The 19043-nt window shown below is 45.1% G+C and overlaps 1 protein-coding gene across 6 annotated transcripts in view; it reads left to right on the top strand.

Moving 5' to 3' along the window:
- Positions 1-529: 529 nt before the first annotated feature.
- Positions 530-19043, top strand: part of NOC2L (NOC2 like nucleolar associated transcriptional repressor) — a 60051-nt gene continuing 41537 nt past the window's right edge. For all 6 annotated transcript variants that reach the window (XR_003254855.1, XR_003254854.1, XR_003254853.1 and 3 more), the window contains exons 1-10: positions 530-728; positions 816-987; positions 1538-1645; positions 2307-2427; positions 3036-3126; positions 5676-5754; positions 7795-7905; positions 9190-9303; positions 10044-10232; positions 12667-12806. Coding sequence is in view for 2 of the 6 variants with exons in the window: in XM_026074002.1 (XP_025929787.1) it covers positions 550-728; positions 816-987; positions 1538-1645; positions 2307-2427; positions 3036-3126; positions 5676-5754; positions 7795-7905; positions 9190-9303; positions 10044-10232; positions 12667-12806 (1304 nt within the window). In the remaining 4 variants the exon portion in view is untranslated. The remainder of the gene's footprint in view (positions 729-815; positions 988-1537; positions 1646-2306; positions 2428-3035; positions 3127-5675; positions 5755-7794; positions 7906-9189; positions 9304-10043; positions 10233-12666; positions 12807-19043) is intronic.

The following is a 19043-nucleotide window of genomic DNA, read 5'->3' as shown; positions in this document are numbered from 1 at the left end:
CCGGGCGAGCGCCGGCTGTGCCCTGCCCTGCCGTGCCGTGCCCGGAGCCGCGGGGTTTGCGGGGGCACCGTCGGAAGAAGGGGCTGGGTCGGGGGCGCCTGGAAGGGCTCTGCTGAGGGCYCTAGTGCGGCCGTGGGGTGCGCGGGGGCTGCTCGGGGAGGGTGGCGCTGCCAGGACCGCGCTCTCTCACTTACCTCTTCCCACTCGGTAGGCGCGGGGGAGAGAGCGTGCTGTAGCCGTAAGCCGCTCCTGATGCTCTGACGCGTGGCTTAAATATTTAYAGAGAGCGTCGGGTTTCCTCGGTTTGTGTGTGTTTACTCTTGCTTAAAGATTTTGGAGTGTTTGCAGATAGGGAATAATGAAAGCTTTTAGATATTGCTGACCATTACTAGAAAAAAATATGATTATTTACTACCAGATAAGACTTTACTAAGCTTTCATTGATAGATTCCTCCAATAGTGTAGTTCTCAGTTATCTTTATAAAAAGCCTGCAAGAGTAACTCTGAGAAGTAGAGTGATTTTTTTTTRTTTTATTCTTTTTTTGCAAGATGTTTTCAAGAYCCCTGGTTGATACCTGCATCTACCCAATAGAACCTGATAATTTGCTATCAAGCTTTCTTAGATATGACTTAAATAGTACATGGCATCCTCTAAAACAGAGGCTAAAATGGCTACAGAACTGTGACCCCAGCCCCAATGAAATCATCAGCATTCAGATCAGCCTCAGGTGTGATTTAGTGCCCAGAAGTTGCTTTCCCCTAGCACATCAGATGTTTGAGGGATGAATGTACACATGTTAATTCTTATCTACCAGGAGGAAGGGAAAGGCATCTGAACATAAAGATCAACTCTCCCGGCTAAAGGACAAAGATCCTGAATTTTATAAGTTTTTAGAAGAAAATGATCGCACTCTGCTGAACTTTGATGCTTCAGACAGCTCTGACGAGGAGGAGGAGGGGTTGCACATACCACCTGATACACTGGAGGTACTAGGCCTTGTTTTGAAATGCTGGATTAAATGCTTTTAATTACTTATGCATTAAGTGTTTGAGTTTGTGCGAGGACTGAATGTATTTGGGTCTATGGTGGCTAGGAAAGGGCCTTCCTGAAGATCAGCTGCAGCTGTGCAGGCTTGTAACCCTGGAGTCAGCTGTGGATTTGAACTGAGTATGAGGAGTATGTTTAAGACTGTGAAAGCAAAGCGTTGGAGTGTGTTTTTCCTGTGGCTTTGTTTTCCTTTCCCAATTAGAAATCATTTTACTTTAAGTGATATGCTTTTTCCTTAATACTTAAGCTATTGCTCATTGCATTTATGGAGCAAAGCTGCAGGACTGAAGTAGCTTTTTTTTTTTAGCATTTGTAAGACCCTTATTTTTGTTACTGCTTTACGCAGTGTTGAGAACAGCCTGAATAAAATTCACTGCTGCCTGCCTTTCTCACCACCTGCAAGTACCTTCAGTTGCTACTGAGCAAAATAAATGGGGCCAAAAAAGAACTGTACAAGCCTTTTCTCAGTCTTGATACCAACTTCTCTAGGAAGCAAGTGATGAAGATGAGGAAGAACATGACACAGTCAAAAAGAAGAAAGTTGATTTCATCCCCGTGAACTTGAAAATGGTTGAAAAATGGAAAAAAGCTGCAGAGGTGAGCTGAGAGATGGGATACAAGGCACCTGCATGTTCTCCCTTAAGATACTGCTCAAAATGTGTCATGACCTTTAAAAGACCAACTTTTGATTTATTCATCTTAAGAAAAAAAATGCGGAAAAGATGGTGACAAAAGTCATATTCAAAGAACTTTTGTTACTTCAGCATGACTTGTCTCTGCAGTTTTTGTTTGGGCCACATGATTGGAGTATCCACACCCCATCTGAGGGAAAGGTTAGAAAAATTTTAGTGACTTGGAAGAGGTCAGAATGATTAATTTTTCATTTGCCCATCCCCTTGCTGAGCGCTGTGCCTTTGAAAGCTCCAAGAGCTTTTTAAAGTCACATTAGAGCAGTGATGGGACAACTTGCTGCTCCTAAGATGGAGAGTGTAAGGTAAAAACAGATAATTGCTTGCAGCTGAGTCATTGCTTTTCAACCCCCAACCAATTATAAGCCTTACAAATCCATTTTAGAGCAAGTGAAAGCCACTAGCATTTGTTAACACTGTTTTGGCATTTTCCTTCCCATTAAAGGATGGAGCTGTTTTGCAACCAAAGTTAAAATATATTTCAATGCTCCTGTCCCAGTAAAGTGCTTCAGAGTTCTAGAATATTGCTTGCTTTTTCTCTACAGCAGTCCTTTTTCTTTTTTCCCCAGAGACGACTAACACCAAAACTTTTCCATGAAATCACTCAAGCCTTTAAAGCATCTGTAGCAACCACCAAAGGCGACGATGGTGGGGCTGATCCCAGCAAATTCCAAGTTACCGATGCTGCAGGTGAGTTTTTCACCATACTTCTGTGCGAGAAGGGAAGTCATTTGGTAGGGAAGGTTGGGCTATTGGAAAAGAGTAAGGCTAAGCACTGGCAGGAGTTGGCTTACCCTTTTATAGGCTTCACTTAAGTAACACATGTCCTCCTTAATTCTTCCTTGCCCAGCATAGGGCTCCTTCATTTTTGCTTTCTGTAAAATCTCATTGTTTAATGCAAGGCACTACACAGAACTTGCGTGTCCATTGCTGTGACTGTTTAAAGAAAAAAATATATATCTTTTTGGGGGGAAGTGATGATAGCATAGAGCTCTAGTCATGGGTTGGACTTCTGTTGTGGCTGGTGCTCTTTGTTCAGAGAGCAAAGAGATGACCCCTTTTCCAGAAAACTGTCAGTTGTGATCTTCTCATTCAGATAAGAATTGTAGGATAAGATAAATTGATGTTTTCTGGAAGCTTTTGGGAACTCCCTAGTTCTGCTGTGGGATTTACTGGCTTCAGCTCCTTGGGGAGCTCTTTTCAGATTAGCTGAGAAAACAGGAATAAATGGAAAATAGCTTGCAAGTGCTTTACTAACTTTTTTCTTTTTTTTTTTCTTTTTTTTTCTTTGGAACCAGTGTTCAATGCCCTAGTGTCATTCTGCATCCGGGACCTCTTCAGCTGCCTGCAGAAACTTCTTATGCTGAAAGCCCCAAAGAGCAAACTAAAGTAAGTCTGAGGGGACCTGAGAATGGCAGGTGAAAGAGTATGGGTTGAGCTTTTTCAGACCTGAAACCTGTCTGTAAAGCTGGAAAAAAAATGGCAGCTCTTCCTAAATGCTAGCAAAGTCACAGAGTCATGGAATGGTTGAGTTGGAAGAGACCTCTGGAGATCATCTAGTCCACTGCCCTCCTCAAGCAGGGTCACCTAGAGCAGATTGCCCAGGCCTGTGTCCAGACAGCTTTTGAATATCTCCACAGCCTTTCTGGGCAACCTGTTTCAGTGCTCAGTCATCCTCACAGTAAAGTTTTTCTTTAGATTCAGACAGAACTTACTGTGTTTCAGTTCATGCCCATTGTCTCTTGTCCTGTCATGGGGCACCTCTGAAAAGATTCTGGCTCTGTCTTCTTTGCACCCTTCCTTCAGATATTTACACACATTGATAAGATCCCTCCCAAGCCTTCTCCAAGCTACGCAGTTCCAGCCTCAGCCTTTCCTCACATGACAGGTGCTCCAGTCCCTTAATCATCTTTGTAGCCCTTTGCTGGACTTGCTCCAGTAGCTCCTTATCTCTCTTCTACTGCAGAGCGTATAACTGGACACAGTACTCCAGGTGTGGCCTCATCAGTGCTGAGTTGAGGGGAAGGATCACCTCCCTCGAACCTGCTGGCAACAGTCTTCCTAATGCAGCCCAGGATGCTGTTGGCCACCTTTGTGTCAAGGGCATGTTGCTGGCTCATGTCCAGCTTGCTGTCCACCAGGGCCACTGGGTCCTTCTCTCCAAAGCTGCTTTCTAGCCAGTCGACCCCCAGCCTCTACTGGTGCATGGGGTTATTCATCCCTAGGTGCAGGACTTGGCACTTCCCTTTGTTGAACTTCATAAGGTTCCTGTCTGCCCACTTCTCCATCCTGCTGAGGTCCCTCTGAATGGGAGCACCACCCTCTGGCATATCAGCCASTCCTCCCAGTTTTGTCCATGATTTTATTCACAGGCTCATTAGCCAGGTTCTTTGTTTCTTCCCCAGGAAGTGCATCCTCTCTAAACATCAGACTCCAGCCTTTTGCCGAGGGAATATGGGTTCAACAGAGATGTCTGCAATGACATGTGCTTGCACTCAGGAGCAGTGTTAAAACATTGCAACTTCTTTTCTTCAGAAAAAGGGACCAACCCTTTCACCCATACAACTATGTGACTTTAGTCAATCCAGGGCTCTAGCAGCTACATTGCACTCTGGCATTCTGAAAGATGGATCATCTGGGTTTGACCTGCTCTCTGTTAGAGCGTGGTTAGAACGGAAAAGAGCACACAACTGGGCAAAGAATAGTATAATTTATCCCCTTTTCCAGAACTGCAGCATTAATCTGAAACCTTTGTGTCACATTCCTTGATGCTGTTATTTGATCTGACTAGAGAGAAGGAATGGCAGTTTTGAGCTCTCAGATGCTGTTTAAGACCTGGAAAGTCTCTGGCTATTGTGTGGTTTGGTGCCCCAAGAGGCTCAGAGTTGGTCTGCATCCATAATTGAATGGGGAGATCAGCATGGCTCACCTGGGAGCAGCTGGAAAAGGGTGCTGGGAAATCTAAGTCCCAGTCTCAACTCCTGTTGGATGAACCAATACCGTAGCTGGGGACTGAGTGCAGATTCATATAATAAGCCATTAARTTCCCAATAAGCTGGAGCCATCTTAGCACCTGTGCCTGGACCATGAGCTTTTTACCTGAATCCCCTTAGCAGTTTCAGATGGACACAGTTTTATTGCTTCTTCCTAGTCTGATCTCTTCTGTTTTCCCAGTGGTGGGTAGAGCGAGAACTGGATCTCTTTCAGAAGTGTTTTCAGTTCCAGAGTAATTTTTGTGGTAGTTGTTGCTAATTTCCCTGTTGCAGATTAAAGGAAGGGTGAACTAAACTCTGGGTTCCCATTTGGTGGTGATGCCCAGTCTGAGGAGTAAATCCAAATTCCTCGTGCACTGGCTGTAAAGGGTACTCGAGTGCTGGGTGCAAATGCCAACCTTTTTTGACTCCACAGGCATGACTAGTCTGGATTGTCTGAATTTTGGCCTGTCCTAGGACCTGGGGCAATTATTATTTCATGAATACAGCGTCAAAAGTTCAGAAAAGACTGAACAAATGTCTCCCAACTGGTGTAATCCCAGTAATAGTCTTTCTTGCTACAAGTCAGGCCACGCTTCTCAGGCAGTGGCCCCTGARCGGAAGATGAGATAACATCAATTGTGAGGGATTCAGAGAGACCCCTACCAGGCTTTCTGGTTGTCATAGTTCTCTTTATGACACTTGTAGAGGCCTGGGTGCCCTGTTGGGAGGCTGTTCTTCCATTTGAATTGAATTTTTTAATGCTGTGTTTCAGCCCTTACTTTACAGAAGAGAGATTTCTTTTCATCCGTAACAAAGTCGGGTGTGAGGTTTTTGTTTGGGTTTATTTTCTTCTTGTTTTGCTAGCAATTGTTTTTACTCACTGGCCATACCAAGGAGGTGAATTCACTGTTCTTTGTGCTGCTGAAGTCTTTTATTTGTTTTGTTTTGTTTTTTAATTTTCAGAATGGTCCTCCCTTCCACCAGCCCGCTTTGGAACAAGCTGCGATTGGACATAAAAGTGTACCTGAGCTGCACTATCCAAGTAAGAAACTTCAGCATGTTTACACTTTCAGTCTGTGCATCACTGGGCTTTTGTTTAAGGTATGTTGGAAAAAGGCAGATGGGCTTTTGCATCTGCCAATAACACAACTAAAAGTAGAGCCCAACCATCAAGAAGACGGTTAAAGTAGGTAATGATGTTTGTAGCCTCAGGCGCTCTTCTTTTTGAAGAAGCAGTTACTCTGGTTTGAGGGTGACTTCCTGGCCATTACAAAACTGGTAACTTCAGGTCTTGTTTCTATGCTTCCTCTGTAGTGGAGGGTAAGATTCACTGGCTGAGGTCGCTTCTTCCCATTGCATCTCATTGAGTCTCYGTGCCTTGGGCATCTGCAACTTGAGAATTTGCTTGCTTCTCTATCTGTGTTAGCTTTTGGAAATACTTGGTCTAACTAAAGATTTGGAGCTTCATAGGATGTTTGGATAAAGGTAGCCTGTAAAGAAGGGCTGGGTTAATGTTCTGACAGTTTTCTGTCTCAATTTTTCTCTGCCCAAATGATTGGGTTTAAAGTAGTTTGAAGTGCTGTGCTTCTGCATTCCACCTCTTTAATGTAACTTTTGGCATTACAATCTTGCCCCTTCTTACAGTAAATACTAAGAAGAGGTTGCACTGATAACCTCCTCTCCTTGCATATGCCATCTCCCAGTATGATTATGTTCCACCCCCTTAGGACATCTCATCTGTGCCAAGTTGCTTGTGTCTTGTGTTTTAATGACAGCACAGGGTTTATTTCTGCAGGAAATTTCTTCCTCCCTACCCCTTCTTCCCCCCCACCCCCCCAAAAATTTTTTTGGAAATGAAGCTGAGAGATCATTTCATTATGTGCCCCAAAATTTGGAATATTAAAAAAATAAAATAAATTGCTCATCCTTCAGAAACTGACAGAAGGCRATATGGGGAGAGAGAAAGTAAGTGCTGAGGTCCTTTAGCTTTGAGCTGGCAGAATGACTTAGCAGAAAGCAGCATTTTGATCTGCAAAGCAGGATAGTTTTTTCCTCAAGTCTTGGTGCCTCTCATCAGCAGCAGAACTAAAGATTGCATTAGGAAAAAGCAAGAAGGAAAAGCAGACAATTCAGTCTCATTAAAGCAGTCCCCGGTCCTGTGGTTACTTCTCAGTGCCCTTGATCCCAGGCTTCACTGCAGTGTTTTTCTGGTGTAGTAGTTTCTGAGCAATGTCTTCCCCTTGCTTGTTGGTATGTGAGGGACTTTGCAAGGGAGACATGCCCAATTCAGAATCCTCACAGTGAAGAAGTAGAACAAGGAGGAAAACTAAAAGCAGAAAAACTACCTCTGTTTCTAGCCACTGAGATTTCAGGCAAGAGGAGGCATTTCACCAGGCAGGATCTCTTTCAAATTGAAATGACTTTGAACTTAACATTGTGCCTTCAAATTAGAAACTACAAACTCTTCTGCTTGGGTTTGGCTCCAGGTGAACTGATCTGAACAACTCAAAAATACCAAGAGCAAGCAGTCTGTGTCTAACCTGTTCCTTGAGCTGAAGTTAACGTCTTGATACCCACATGGTATTCCAGCTTTCTATTAAAGAAATGTTGGTAAAATCATGTAAATCATCAGATAATTCAGATGGCCTGTTTCCCAGCCTTGTGTTAGCTGAGGGTGTCTTCATTGTGCTTTGGCCCTTTGCAGTGAGATGGCAAAGGTGTTGGTATCGTGCCTTCTGTAAGGTGTCTCAAAATGCAAATAGACTGAATTATTGCAGTATACCCAAGCCAGCTTTCGTGCAATGAGCTCAGGTGCCAGTAGCCATACAAGTCCAGTAGCCTGAGCTCGTATTTGCAAAGATRTACTTCTGGGGGAATTTATTTACCCTGCCATGGGCCTGCTCCATTCCTGATACTGCTGGGGGTTTGTTTGGGCTTGCTCATGGGGAGGGGTGCCCTTCCAGTCCTTTGGAACCGCATAGGTACTTGGGAACAGCAAAGTGCAGCTGCTTAAAACAATGGTAAAGGAGGAGGTGATGGGGACCACAGACTGACTGGTATCATGTTATGCTTTTCCCTGTAGCTCCTGTCTTGTTTAACAGAAGCCTCTGTTGGAGCAGCAGTCCTTCAGCACGTCAACTCCATAGTACCTTACTATTTGTCCTTTCCAAAGCAGTGCCGTGTACTTCTCAAGGTAAGGTGGCAAGCTGCGGCGTGTCATTTAGATCTGAGGTATTTTCTCTACCCCTTCAGATGAATCTCTCATGGTATTTGGGCTAGATCGCATGACAGTCCAGTCTCTTGGATTCCTCTTCCCTTGCTTTTCTTTTGGTCCCAGAAAGGATCAATGCCTCTCAGGCCTTCTGGGTACTGTGCGGTTCTTTCACAGTAAGGTGAGTGGAGTGGGCATGTGGCTCCGCATATAGTTGCTGTTAATCCCCGTGCAAAGTGATGTGGAGGTGTTCTGGGGAAGCTGTCTGTTTCCTCATCCCAGATGGAGTAATTGCTGCCTGTGTGCTGAGTCTGGGTATACATCTGTGATAATGTTTCACCCTCAGGAGCTGGGGGTGGAATGTTTTTGTGGCAATTTAGTCACAACTGCTAAGTGCTTAAGAACAACAAAGCAAGGAGGCATGGAGGAGCAGAAGAGGGCAACATGGTGACCTTTATTTAAAGGGCAGCAACATGACATTTAAATGAATTTGGGAATCCTTTGATGCTAATAATGGGAGAGACCTATGCCTCATATCTAGAGGTCTCTGCTAAATGCTACAGTAGGGAAGGTATGTCCAGCCCTGCAGTGTAGCCAGAATCTTCCAGGTTTCCTCTAGAGCTCATTAGTGCAGATAAGCTAATTAGTTCTGATTTGCTAAGTGGCAAGAAACATTGATAAATCCAGAAAACAAACCCTGGTCTCCCCTGTCCAGAGTTAAGTGCATCTTTAATAGCTCTATTAGAGAAACCAGTGTTCATGGCCAGAACTGGAGCGTGACTCCTGGTGGGCAATTGCTTAAACTTAAGTTGGTTGTGTCTTAGATGTTGCTTGTATCCTGCAGAAGTTAGTGGGAGACATACAGATGACTTCCTTTGGATTGGCGGATGTACTGGCCAAATGGGTTATTTAGTGTGTTGCCTTCTAGGAGTCGATGAGGAATCTTTGCAAAGCCTAGGAGACTGAATCACATGCAAAGGCTGGTGTCTGTAGTCAGAAGCTTAAATCTGTATTTGGGCGTGTAAATGAAGATGCGTGTGTTTGGTGCCAGTTTTGGACAGTTTCCTCTGTACTTGTCATGAGAACACTGGCCTTACCCTTTGGGTGGTCTCACAGCTAGAGTATGAGGTTCTCTTGTGATTGGTTCTGTGACAATAATCAGCCATCCTTGTCACCACCTTATTCCCTTGCATTTTTGTAGCAAAGGCCTCTGTTATGAGGAGAAACTCTTTGTCCCTTCACTTATCTGCATCTTTTTCTCTCCAGCAAGCAATTCATCTGTGGAGCACAGGTGAGGAAACAGTGAGAGTATTGGCCTTCCTAGTGCTGAACAAGATCTGCCACCACAAGAAAGAGATGTACCTAAGTCCTTTGCTCAAGGTAAGGCTGGTACTTGCTTTACTCTCCAGCTCTTCTTTCTCAAGTTATATGCAAATGCCTTAGGGCGTGAGCTGTAGCCTACAAGACAGGGCAGGTGCTGGAGGTGGTGCTGGCTACACCCAGAAAATAATACAGGGGAAAAAACTGTGTGAGGCTGAAGAGTGAGATCCTTCATATTCTCACTGCCATTCCTGCTGGAGGCAGGTAGGCAAGGTCTCAGCAGGAAAGGCCTTTGCTCATCTGACTGCAAGGTGAATACTCATCCACCAAATTACTGAAGGCTTTCTTCAAGTGCTGACACACCAGCAGTCCTGCTGAGCTGCTCTGATGTTTCACTAGTGGCTGGAGTTCCCAAATTATCATATAGTAGTTTGCTTAGGTACCACTGTCGTAAAAGAACTGTGTTAACTCTGACCAGTTACGAGCATGTATGGCTCAAAGCCATCTCACAGTTCTTTCCTTTCTTCTTGTGGAGAAGCAATGGTAGGGGCATCTTCAAGCTCTGTGATTTTAAAAAAAAAAAAAAAAAAAAAAAAAAAAAGTACAGGTGCAAAAGTACTCTCTTCCCTGTCTCTGTGAAGAAGGTGCAGGCTGTGTTATTTTTGCCTATACCTTCAAAAGGCTTGCAAAAGTAACACTCCTTTCACAATTTTGGGATACCTGGGGAGGGGAAGGTTGGTGAAAGACTGGTTTTGTTCAAACTGTTTTATGGGGTGTATCTTGTCCTCTTTTCCCCACAGCAAATGTACATTGCGTTTGTGAAGAATTCCAGATTCACATCCCCCAATGTCCTGCCCATGATCAACTTCATGCAGCGGACACTGACAGAGTTGTATGCTCTGGACACACACATCTCTTACCAGCACGCCTTCATCTATATCCGTCAGCTTGCCATTCACCTGCGCAGTGCCATGACCATAAAGAAGAAGGTAGGTGCCCATCTGTGTGGAAGTAGTACCCTTCTATGGGAAATATGTGGAGAAGGGGAAATTACAGCAGCCATGTCAGGCTTTTCGTGATGACTATAAAGCATCAGTACTTGTCTGATCCGTTTCATGATGTGCTAAGGCATTGTGTTTCGCCCTGTGGCAGGGAAGTTCAGAGCTCGCCCCATAGCTGCCTGTGAACATTCTTTGTTTCTGTGTTAGTTTGCGTTTTCAGTACAGAAGGAGAGAACAGACCACTGCAGAGTAGGAGCCATTTTTCTCTCCCCAACTTGCTAGTTTGTGGAATACTTTTTCCCTTTGTTTGTGAAACTGGTGTTGGCAACCACTGTTGCAAAGCCCCAGAGTAAAGAAGATTAGGAATCAGCCTGGTGTGTGCATCTTTCCAGTGCAGTGCCCCTGGTGCATCTGCCTCATCTTCTCAGTAGCTGCTTTTTCCCATCCATGCTATTTGGAGGGCTTCACTGAACAAAGCAGCTCAGACCCTTTTGGGAGCTGCCCTGCTTTGTGCCACCTCCAGTCTGACCTGGCAAATCTGAGCCAGGTTGCTAATCCTGGCTTTATTCATGTTTAGCAAAACAGACACCTATAGATTAATGGTTCAGCTGCTTCCAAACATTGCAGAATTGGTGACCAGTTAAATCTCCTGGCTCTTCAGACATGGGGATAAACTGAGCAGAGATAAATGAAGTCTGGGCTGCATATTCCCTAATTGGATTGTGTTGGCTTCCTGCACCCTCAGCCCTGGCCCAGACAAGACCTAAATCTCCTTGATYCCACAGCTGGGGAGTCTGTGGAAACTTTAAATGACATCAGCATGACCAAAATGCACAAATGCCAGCAACAAGCCAATTTAAACTGAGCAATGGGTGCTTGTGGAAGGTGGATCACAAGAGCAGTTTGCTTATCCAATGTGCAATGGAAGGTGAGAACAGACCTTCTTGATGCATCTCACAAATAGTGACTTGCTAGGAGAGTGCTGCCTTGTCCAGCTGCAGCCTGAGTCCCTACCACAAGGCTTGCACCAATGGCTGCAGTTTAGGACTTCTGTCCTTATTCCAGGATTTACACATCTTTCTTCATCCAAAAGATGCACTTACTTCATTCAAAAGAGGAGGTGACCTGGACTTTGAAAGTCTGAGTGAGATGCAAGTTTGGACTGAGGCCCCTCATTAAGCACAATCTCATAAGACCTTGGTTGGTGCAGTTCTCTGGGTTCTGGGGGCTACATGAGCCTCTAGAACTCTCTGGAAAGGGTGTCCTTAAGGGACTTCTGCACTCTTCTGGGCTTTTATTTAATCTAGTACTGTGGGCTGTTCAGGCATGTGGCAGGGAGAGAGGGAAGGGGCTTGTCCAGACATTCTTGAAAACAATACCTCTTGGATTTGTGGAAGACTTGGCCCTCATCTCCCCATGCCACTGAGCCAGCCTGGATAGTCTGCTGCTTGAGTACCACTGCATATTAGACACAAGGCTGGCCTCTTGCATTATTTGTGTTGGTAACCATGAAGGCTGGCTTATAAAGAGCTGAAAGTTTGTTCTCGCCTCTGTTGTCTTCACTCTGCAGTTGGAAAAGACACTACTAGGACAATTTTTTTATTTTATTTTTTTTAAACTACAGGAAGAAATGTTGAGTTCTGTAAACTGGGGCTGGGCTGGTCATTTGGTGCTTGCTCGGACAGAGAATGCTTGTAGGAAGAAACCTTAAACTAAGCAGTAGGCATTGCCTTTCAAAACTAGTGAGGCATGTCCCTCAGCAAGTTAAACCACTACTCAAGGGTGATTTTGGTTAATACAGCTGAGGGAAAGGAAACTTCTAGTGGGAAGGACAAGCTGCTACATAACAACCAAAGGAAATTGAAGCTTGCAGGAAATTCATCTAGGTTTCCCCTCTCTGCATGCAATCTGCACTGTAGCTTTACATGCCCTTTTTTTTCCCTTCCCTCTCTGGTGTGCATAAGGCAGACTACAAGGCTGTTGTAGAGGTGCCTTCCAGCCTTGCTACCTGTGGGAGACCAGTGAGAGTACCAGGGACTGTGGGTAGACAGAACAGGCTTCCTGATGCTTGGCCACATCCCRCTGTCTGCTGTGAGCTGGGTCATTAAATCATCCTTCTCAAATGAGCTGCACTTGTTAAGAAAGGCAGTCTGCATGTTGCTCATTATTTGCTTCAAGGCACTAGCTAGCACCAAATCATAATATTGCCAAAGCTTCATGCACATATCTGAACCTGCTGGATGGAAAGTCAGAGCCACCAGTGTCAAAGTCACAGCTAGAATGTTAGCTATTCCCCTCTGAACACTATACCCTGTTCTCTTGGAGAATGCTGGATAAAATTGGAGTCTGGTAGAGAAACCAAAGTGAACTGCTCAAAAGCCTGATTTTCAAGTTTGTGTTTGTGTCCCTCCCTTTTTTGCAGGAGAACTTCCAGTCTGTTTATAACTGGCAGTATATCCACTGCCTGTATTTCTGGTGTCGGGTTCTCAGCACAATCTATCCCAGTGAAGTCATGGAGCCATTGATTTATCCTTTGACACAGGTCATCATTGGCTGTATAAAGTAAGTAGGATTTTTTTTTTCTTCCTCTCTTGACAATGCCTCCTCCTCTCCCCTAAGGAATTGGTATGGCAGACCAGTTACCAAGGGATGTTACTGTGCATGATTTGGATTTAACTTTACATTGTAAGGAATCAGAGGGAGCTGCTTTTGTGAGACATGTTCAATTGAAGTATTCCATCTAGAAATGCACTTTGTGTGACCATGTTTTCTAAGGGCATTAGGGGATTGTTTCAGAGGAAGCCAGTAACCCTTTGATTCATTAGCTAAGATCATGGGCTCATGTCCATGTGAAACCAGATACTCTGCACAAAGGTTTGGGCTTGAGTTTGGCACCCATATGGTTAGCTGGTGAGAAAGCTTAGGAGAGAATAACCTACACTGCACCCAACTTTTCATTGTAAGAAATTTCAGTGCTGCCTGTTCCAGTGTCCAGTTCTGGTCCTTCCGTGGACTCCCATATTGAAGAAGGACCACCTGGTTTGCGACCCAGTGTCAAACTGCAGCAGTTTCTGGGGTAGACTCAAAAGTAGCTAAGTGGTGCCCAGCAGTGAGAATAGAAAATAAACATAGCACGTGAAATTCCTCTTCCCCTACGTTCTGGAATGTTTGCAGGGTTTGTGTGGCCAGGTGGCATTTCTGAATAACTCATGGACTCATGCTACTGTGTAGTGGGGAGTTGGAGACCTGAAGCAGTACAGTGAATTAACTTCGATGCCTAGTCCAGTTCTTCTCCTCTGCTAAAAAAGCACATGGTCTTCTACTTTATCTCTGAAGAACTGTGTCTCCAGGAACACAAACTGCAGAGGAGTCTGTTCCAGTGATTACAGTGGGATCCCATCCTGTTAGTGTGTGTGCAACAAGATGACCAAGCTGGGAGATGAACCTTGAATACCTGCCAGTAATTGTACATTGTGCAGGAGTGTACAAAGTGGCATGGAAAAATGTACTGACGTGCCTTAGGACCTCCCATGAGACAGTGGCAAAGAACAGAATCAAGTCCTCATCTCCAGCTCTGTAAATAGATGCTTGTTTTTTTGTTTTGTTTGTGTGTGCATGTTTGTTAGAAGTTGAAGGACTGGGGATACATCTGTTCTTTTTAGTATGTCTCTGCTGAGGATTTCTTCCTTGCTTTCTACCAGTTTGTGTGTTTGTATACGAAACTTCTGTGCTTTGAAACTGCTGTTACTAATGGGCATAAAGGGAATTTCTGAATCTCTGGTGATCTCTGAAATCCTGTTAGCTCTGTAACTAGATTCTCGGCTTTAAAACACCACCCGCCTGGTCTTAAACTCCAAATGGTGATGAAGATAAGCAGGTTTAAACGATCGTTAGAGCGTGCATACATCCCTTTCCCCATCCCCCATCTGCACAGGCTGCTTCCTACTGCTGTTGCAGAGCTTTAATTGTCCTGCGGACAAGTCTAGGCAGTTTTCCACCTGTCTAGGCAGATAAATCAGCTAACTGGGGCCAAGGAAAGGTGAATTGGGTAAGGCTTGGCAGCAGCAGCAAATGGAATTTGTTAGCATCTGTGATGTACAGGACTGCTTGGCATGAAGTACAGTGACCATCTGACAAAGCTTCAAAGGTTTGTGAGTCCAACAGAATGGGCTTTAGGATGGGGAAAATAGAAATAGATGCCCAGGCTGGCTTCCTTGCTAAGAAAAGCCAATGTCTAGGCTATAAAAAGGGGGTAGGTAGATTAGCAGATAGGGAATGGAGGGGGGCACAAAAAGATGAAGTACCCAGCCAGGTCACATCTTCTGTATTGTCAGTTTTATGTGGCTGTGGTTTCTCCTTAGGCAAAGGGGTTTTCTGAGACTCCTTGTTAGAAATGGAGGTACAGAGAAGTTTAAGAGGGTATGAAGTCCACAGATCCTCCTGTGTGACTGAATCATGACTTACTGTCTGGTGAGAAGGGCCACTGTCTTGCAGGGCTTTCAGCAAGGCTGTTCGGTGCCCATTTCTTTCTCCTTGCCTTTCACCCTCTGCAGGGTGATATGTACATGTTTGCAGGATTCTCTGAAGAGCTGTAGGTTATTTATACTGCACTGTAGACTGCCTGTAGGCATCTTCAGTTAACATTGCTAGCTCAATCAGTGGCTGAATGCAGCTACTGAATYTTATATGTGTAGGATTGGGACCCCTTGAGGGCAAGGAGAATGGATTGGCAAAATAAAGTTGGCTCAGCCTGCAAGAGGTTTTGGAGGTGGGCTATATTTTGAGTTGTTCACAGAATGGTTGAGGTTGGAAGGTCCTCTGGAAATTAAGTCCAATGTTCTTCCTTTACACACAGTGTTTAGATTCTTAGCTGCTRCAAGTTGGCATGGCTGTTTTGATAACTACTTTGTATCTGCTGAGGGATTATGCATAGAAGAATGGAGTCCACTTTAAAGACTATCCTTTAGCCTTCCGAGATGCTGAGTTGAAGGGCAAGATAGCCAATAGCCAAAAGAGTATGTGAAGTAGCATTGGCCTGAAGAGATGCAAAACAGAGTTGGTTCAGCTTCCCTCTGGGATTGAATGGTGCGGCTACAAAGTAAAACCAATGCATCGTCTTAGGGGGAAAGATTCATGTCACCTATCCTTCAACATGCTACCCCGTATTTCTACAAGGGAAACGGATGGGCCCTTGAGCAACTAACTAAACTCGGGTTCTGTTGGTAGTTGCAGTAGAGGAGTTAGTGACCTGATGAGAAAGAACAGATGGTGAGGGATTGCCATGAATGGTTTTTCCCTTGCACAGGTATCTTTTAACTGAAACACTGAAGGTAATGTTGCTCTACAGACTGTCTACTCTGGCCTTGGAGACCTTTGGGAACTTCTGGAGCAGGCTGTGTTGGAATGTGCAATTTCACCTCAAGTGTGTGCAGCTATTCCTGCTGTCATGATATGGCTCCAAGGGCTTCAGCTGCTCGAGTCTATACCCAGAATCTCCTGTTCCTTCCTCGATAATGGTCTCTTCTGGTGTGGGTGGCTGTGCTGACCAAACCGAAGTTAGCACAAATCTGTCTCTGTGCAGTAGTCCCCTGGCATAGATATGTCTGTAACAATTGAGGGTCATGGAAGAACCCAGCTGGCTTCTATGCAAGGTGAGAGGGAGAAGAATCCAACCTGGAAGTCAAGGTTTTTTGCTTAGTGTACTATTTTACACATTTCTGGGAGGCCCGTTGGGGATATGCATCTGCTTGGGGGCTGCTTAGTTTCTGACTTGTGAGCAGATTTTCTTGAGGAAAGACGGAGTGAATGAGCCAGACCCCTGGTTCTTTATGTTACTCTGTGGAGCTCAGCTTTGCAAGATGTGTGCGTGTGATCAGACAGCAGGGAAGGATGCAATGGAACCTCTTGATCCAGAATACATTGTGCTCYGGTTGTGGCTGGTGTAGTGCTCTCGGGAATGTCCTGGGAGTAATAGCACTTGGAAGGAGGACTGTCCTTCCCTGAGTGTCTCTTGTACCAGAAGGTGGCGCTTTGCTCCAAGCAAAAGGGCTGTGAGCGGGGTGTGTGTGTGTGTCTTTGTGCAGGAGGGGATGCACTCCCAGTGCTGCACTAGCTTGTCACACGAGGGGACTGGGGAGAAATTACCATCCGTTGCAGGTTTTTTGCTCCAGGCAGGGACAAAGGCAGAATTTGAAATGTGCTTAAACAAGATAACTAATAGCAGAGGGTTGCCTGCTAAAATCAAAATTAGCTCACTGGTTTTCTTGCTCTCCCTTCTTGCTCTCCAGCATACAAAATGTCTTAAAACTGTATTTTTTAAATAACACATTTCAGAAATGGTCCCCATGTGTCCACAAGTTACATGCACTCAAGATGTGGTCCGGGGACCACTAAATGGGGTAGTGGTGGAATTGATGGTTTTTCAAGGTCCCTTTCTAGCCCAGTTCACTCTGACTTTTATGATGCTGGACCACTGTGGGGCAGAGGGAAGGAGCCTCATTGCTGAGTTTGCTAATGGAATTGCTTTGTGAAAATCAGTGGTGCTGCTCTCACAAACAGCTGAAAGACTGCAGTTGGCTTGACCATTGGGGCAGCATTGTAGATATTGCAGAGATACTAGAATACAGAAGGAGATTAAATCCTCTTTCCTTTCTTTGCCTTATACTTTTCTTGGTCTCCATAGTGCATAAGTGCCTCAATTTGATCTGTCTGCTTGCACTTGTCTGAGTTCATATTTCTGTGCACAGCAGCTCAGCAGAGGCTCCTACTCCATGTTATCCCTCTCTTCCCATCACCATGGGAAGTGTTTTTCTGACCTTGTCTGCATGGCTTTCTACCTTGCTCCCAGTCCAAGCTATAAACAAAGTCCCTCCCTATAGTTAAAAGAGGATTTGTGATGCACCTTAGGTTTTAGTCTCTGACCTCCCAGCATGTACAGGAGAGAATTCAGGTACAGTCTCCTCCCAGAGGTGCAGGGAAGGTCCTCATGTCCCTGAGCAGCTTCCCTTGACTGACCTGTCTTGGTGGGGCAGAGGCTGATGTTGAAAAAGCTTTCTCTCTTCTCACCAGCTAAAGGAAGGTTGTGGCCACCCAGGAGCATAACAGAAGGAGCTGCAGCTCCTTAAAAATAATCCTTGAAAAGCCTTCAGGCTGTTCTCTGCACCATAGCATGTGCCCTGGTTGCATGAGAGAAGTAGGGCAGGTGTGCTCCAAAGGACAGAGGTTGTAAGACATTAGAGAACACTCTCCTTTGAGATGGAAAGCACGAGCTGTAAACTCAGGCAAGCCAGTTTGAACCTCCTGGCTGGGCCCTGGAGTGACTAGGCAGTCTGCCCTCCCTCAGCAGAGCCAGGCCTCAGGTCCCAGCTGTGTTTTGTATTCCCTGTGCATCCCAGCCATTGGGAAGTTAAGCAGATTGTTGCATCGCAGAGCACTCTAAAATTAATGGTCTTGGTTTACAGTAAATCTATACATTTAACRGGTTTATCCCTCGATCAATTAATTCCTGAGGAAGGCTTTCGTCATCTCCAGTGGTGCCAGATCAGGGATGCAGAGTAGATTTATTTCTATAATGGATCCAATGATAATTATTTCACTATTTGGTGGAGGGGGGAAGAGATGGGGGTGATTTATGGTGTCTGGTCAGGCAGTTTTTCTCTCCTGGATTGCTCAGCAAGCTCTTTTTTCCTCAGGGAAGGGGCTTTGTTTATCAGACTTGAGGCTGTTCTCTGGGAATTGCATTTTTAAAATCCACCCTTGTTAATATTGGAAGCATCAATGTCTTCAAGTACAGATCATTCATAGTGAGCGGTTCTAGAGTGGTGGTAATGAGAGGTCTGGAGTATTTCAGGGGTAGGCATGTGGCAATAGCCTCTGCGTTATCACCTCTGCTGCTGGCTGGCATGGCACTGGGGGAGCTGACCATCCCTTCTGGGTGCTCACCTTACAAACAGAGTTGGCTGTGCTTCTTTCCCCTTAGACTCTGGGGAGGAAGGTGCTATCTAAGCCAAAGCAGATATCAGTTTGAGGTGTGGGTCGGAAAGGCTGRACTCTTCTGTGCTGATCACTGGCTATGCAAATGTACATATCACCTCTCTGAAGGAGGCAGGAGTAGCCCAAATGCTCCTCTGGGATGGAGAGGGCTGAATGCATTTGGCTGCGAGATGTCCTCCTCATTCCCACGTTGTCCTTTCTGACACACTGGTCGTTGCTGGTCCAGCTCGTTATGCCTGAGTGACTTTCCACACAAAGTGTTGCTATTTAGGTCACAGCAGGAGCTTTATGGGTATGCAGAGAGTAGGTAGCCTGAAATGGAGCACCCCTCCCTCCTTGTAGCCACCCCACCCCATGTGCCAGCTGCCCCCCTTTCTCTGTCAAACCTGCTGTTTGAAGTGGACACTTTACTGCTGGTTCCTGCCTCTTTTTCTTACATACCTACCCCTGTGGGGATTCAAAAGTGCTGAACACAACAAAACAGCATCAGTGATAAGCTTAATTTACAAAACTCTTGTTTTGTAGCCCTTTCTCCCTCTGCTTCCCCACCCTTATTGCTTTGATTTCATTACCTTGGTTAGCTCAGTCTACACTTTCCCCTAAATGCTACTCACCCACAGAGCTCACTGGTATTCCAGTCAAACTATCTCTAGATTAGTTTTCCTCAACTTTAAAATCCATGTGTAAAGTCTTCTGAAACAATTTAATTATGACCACAATGTATTATCATGGCAAAGTACCTGCTATTTAGTTGCTCGGACTCATATTTTGTAACATGAATTTATTTCCACACCTGGGGCTAAAAAG

This window comes from Apteryx rowi, unplaced genomic scaffold (genome assembly GCF_003343035.1).
Source record: "Apteryx rowi isolate R43461 unplaced genomic scaffold, aptRow1 scaffold_38, whole genome shotgun sequence".
NCBI lineage: Eukaryota > Metazoa > Chordata > Aves > Apterygiformes > Apterygidae > Apteryx > Apteryx rowi.
This window is presented reverse-complemented; position numbering and strand designations above follow the sequence as displayed.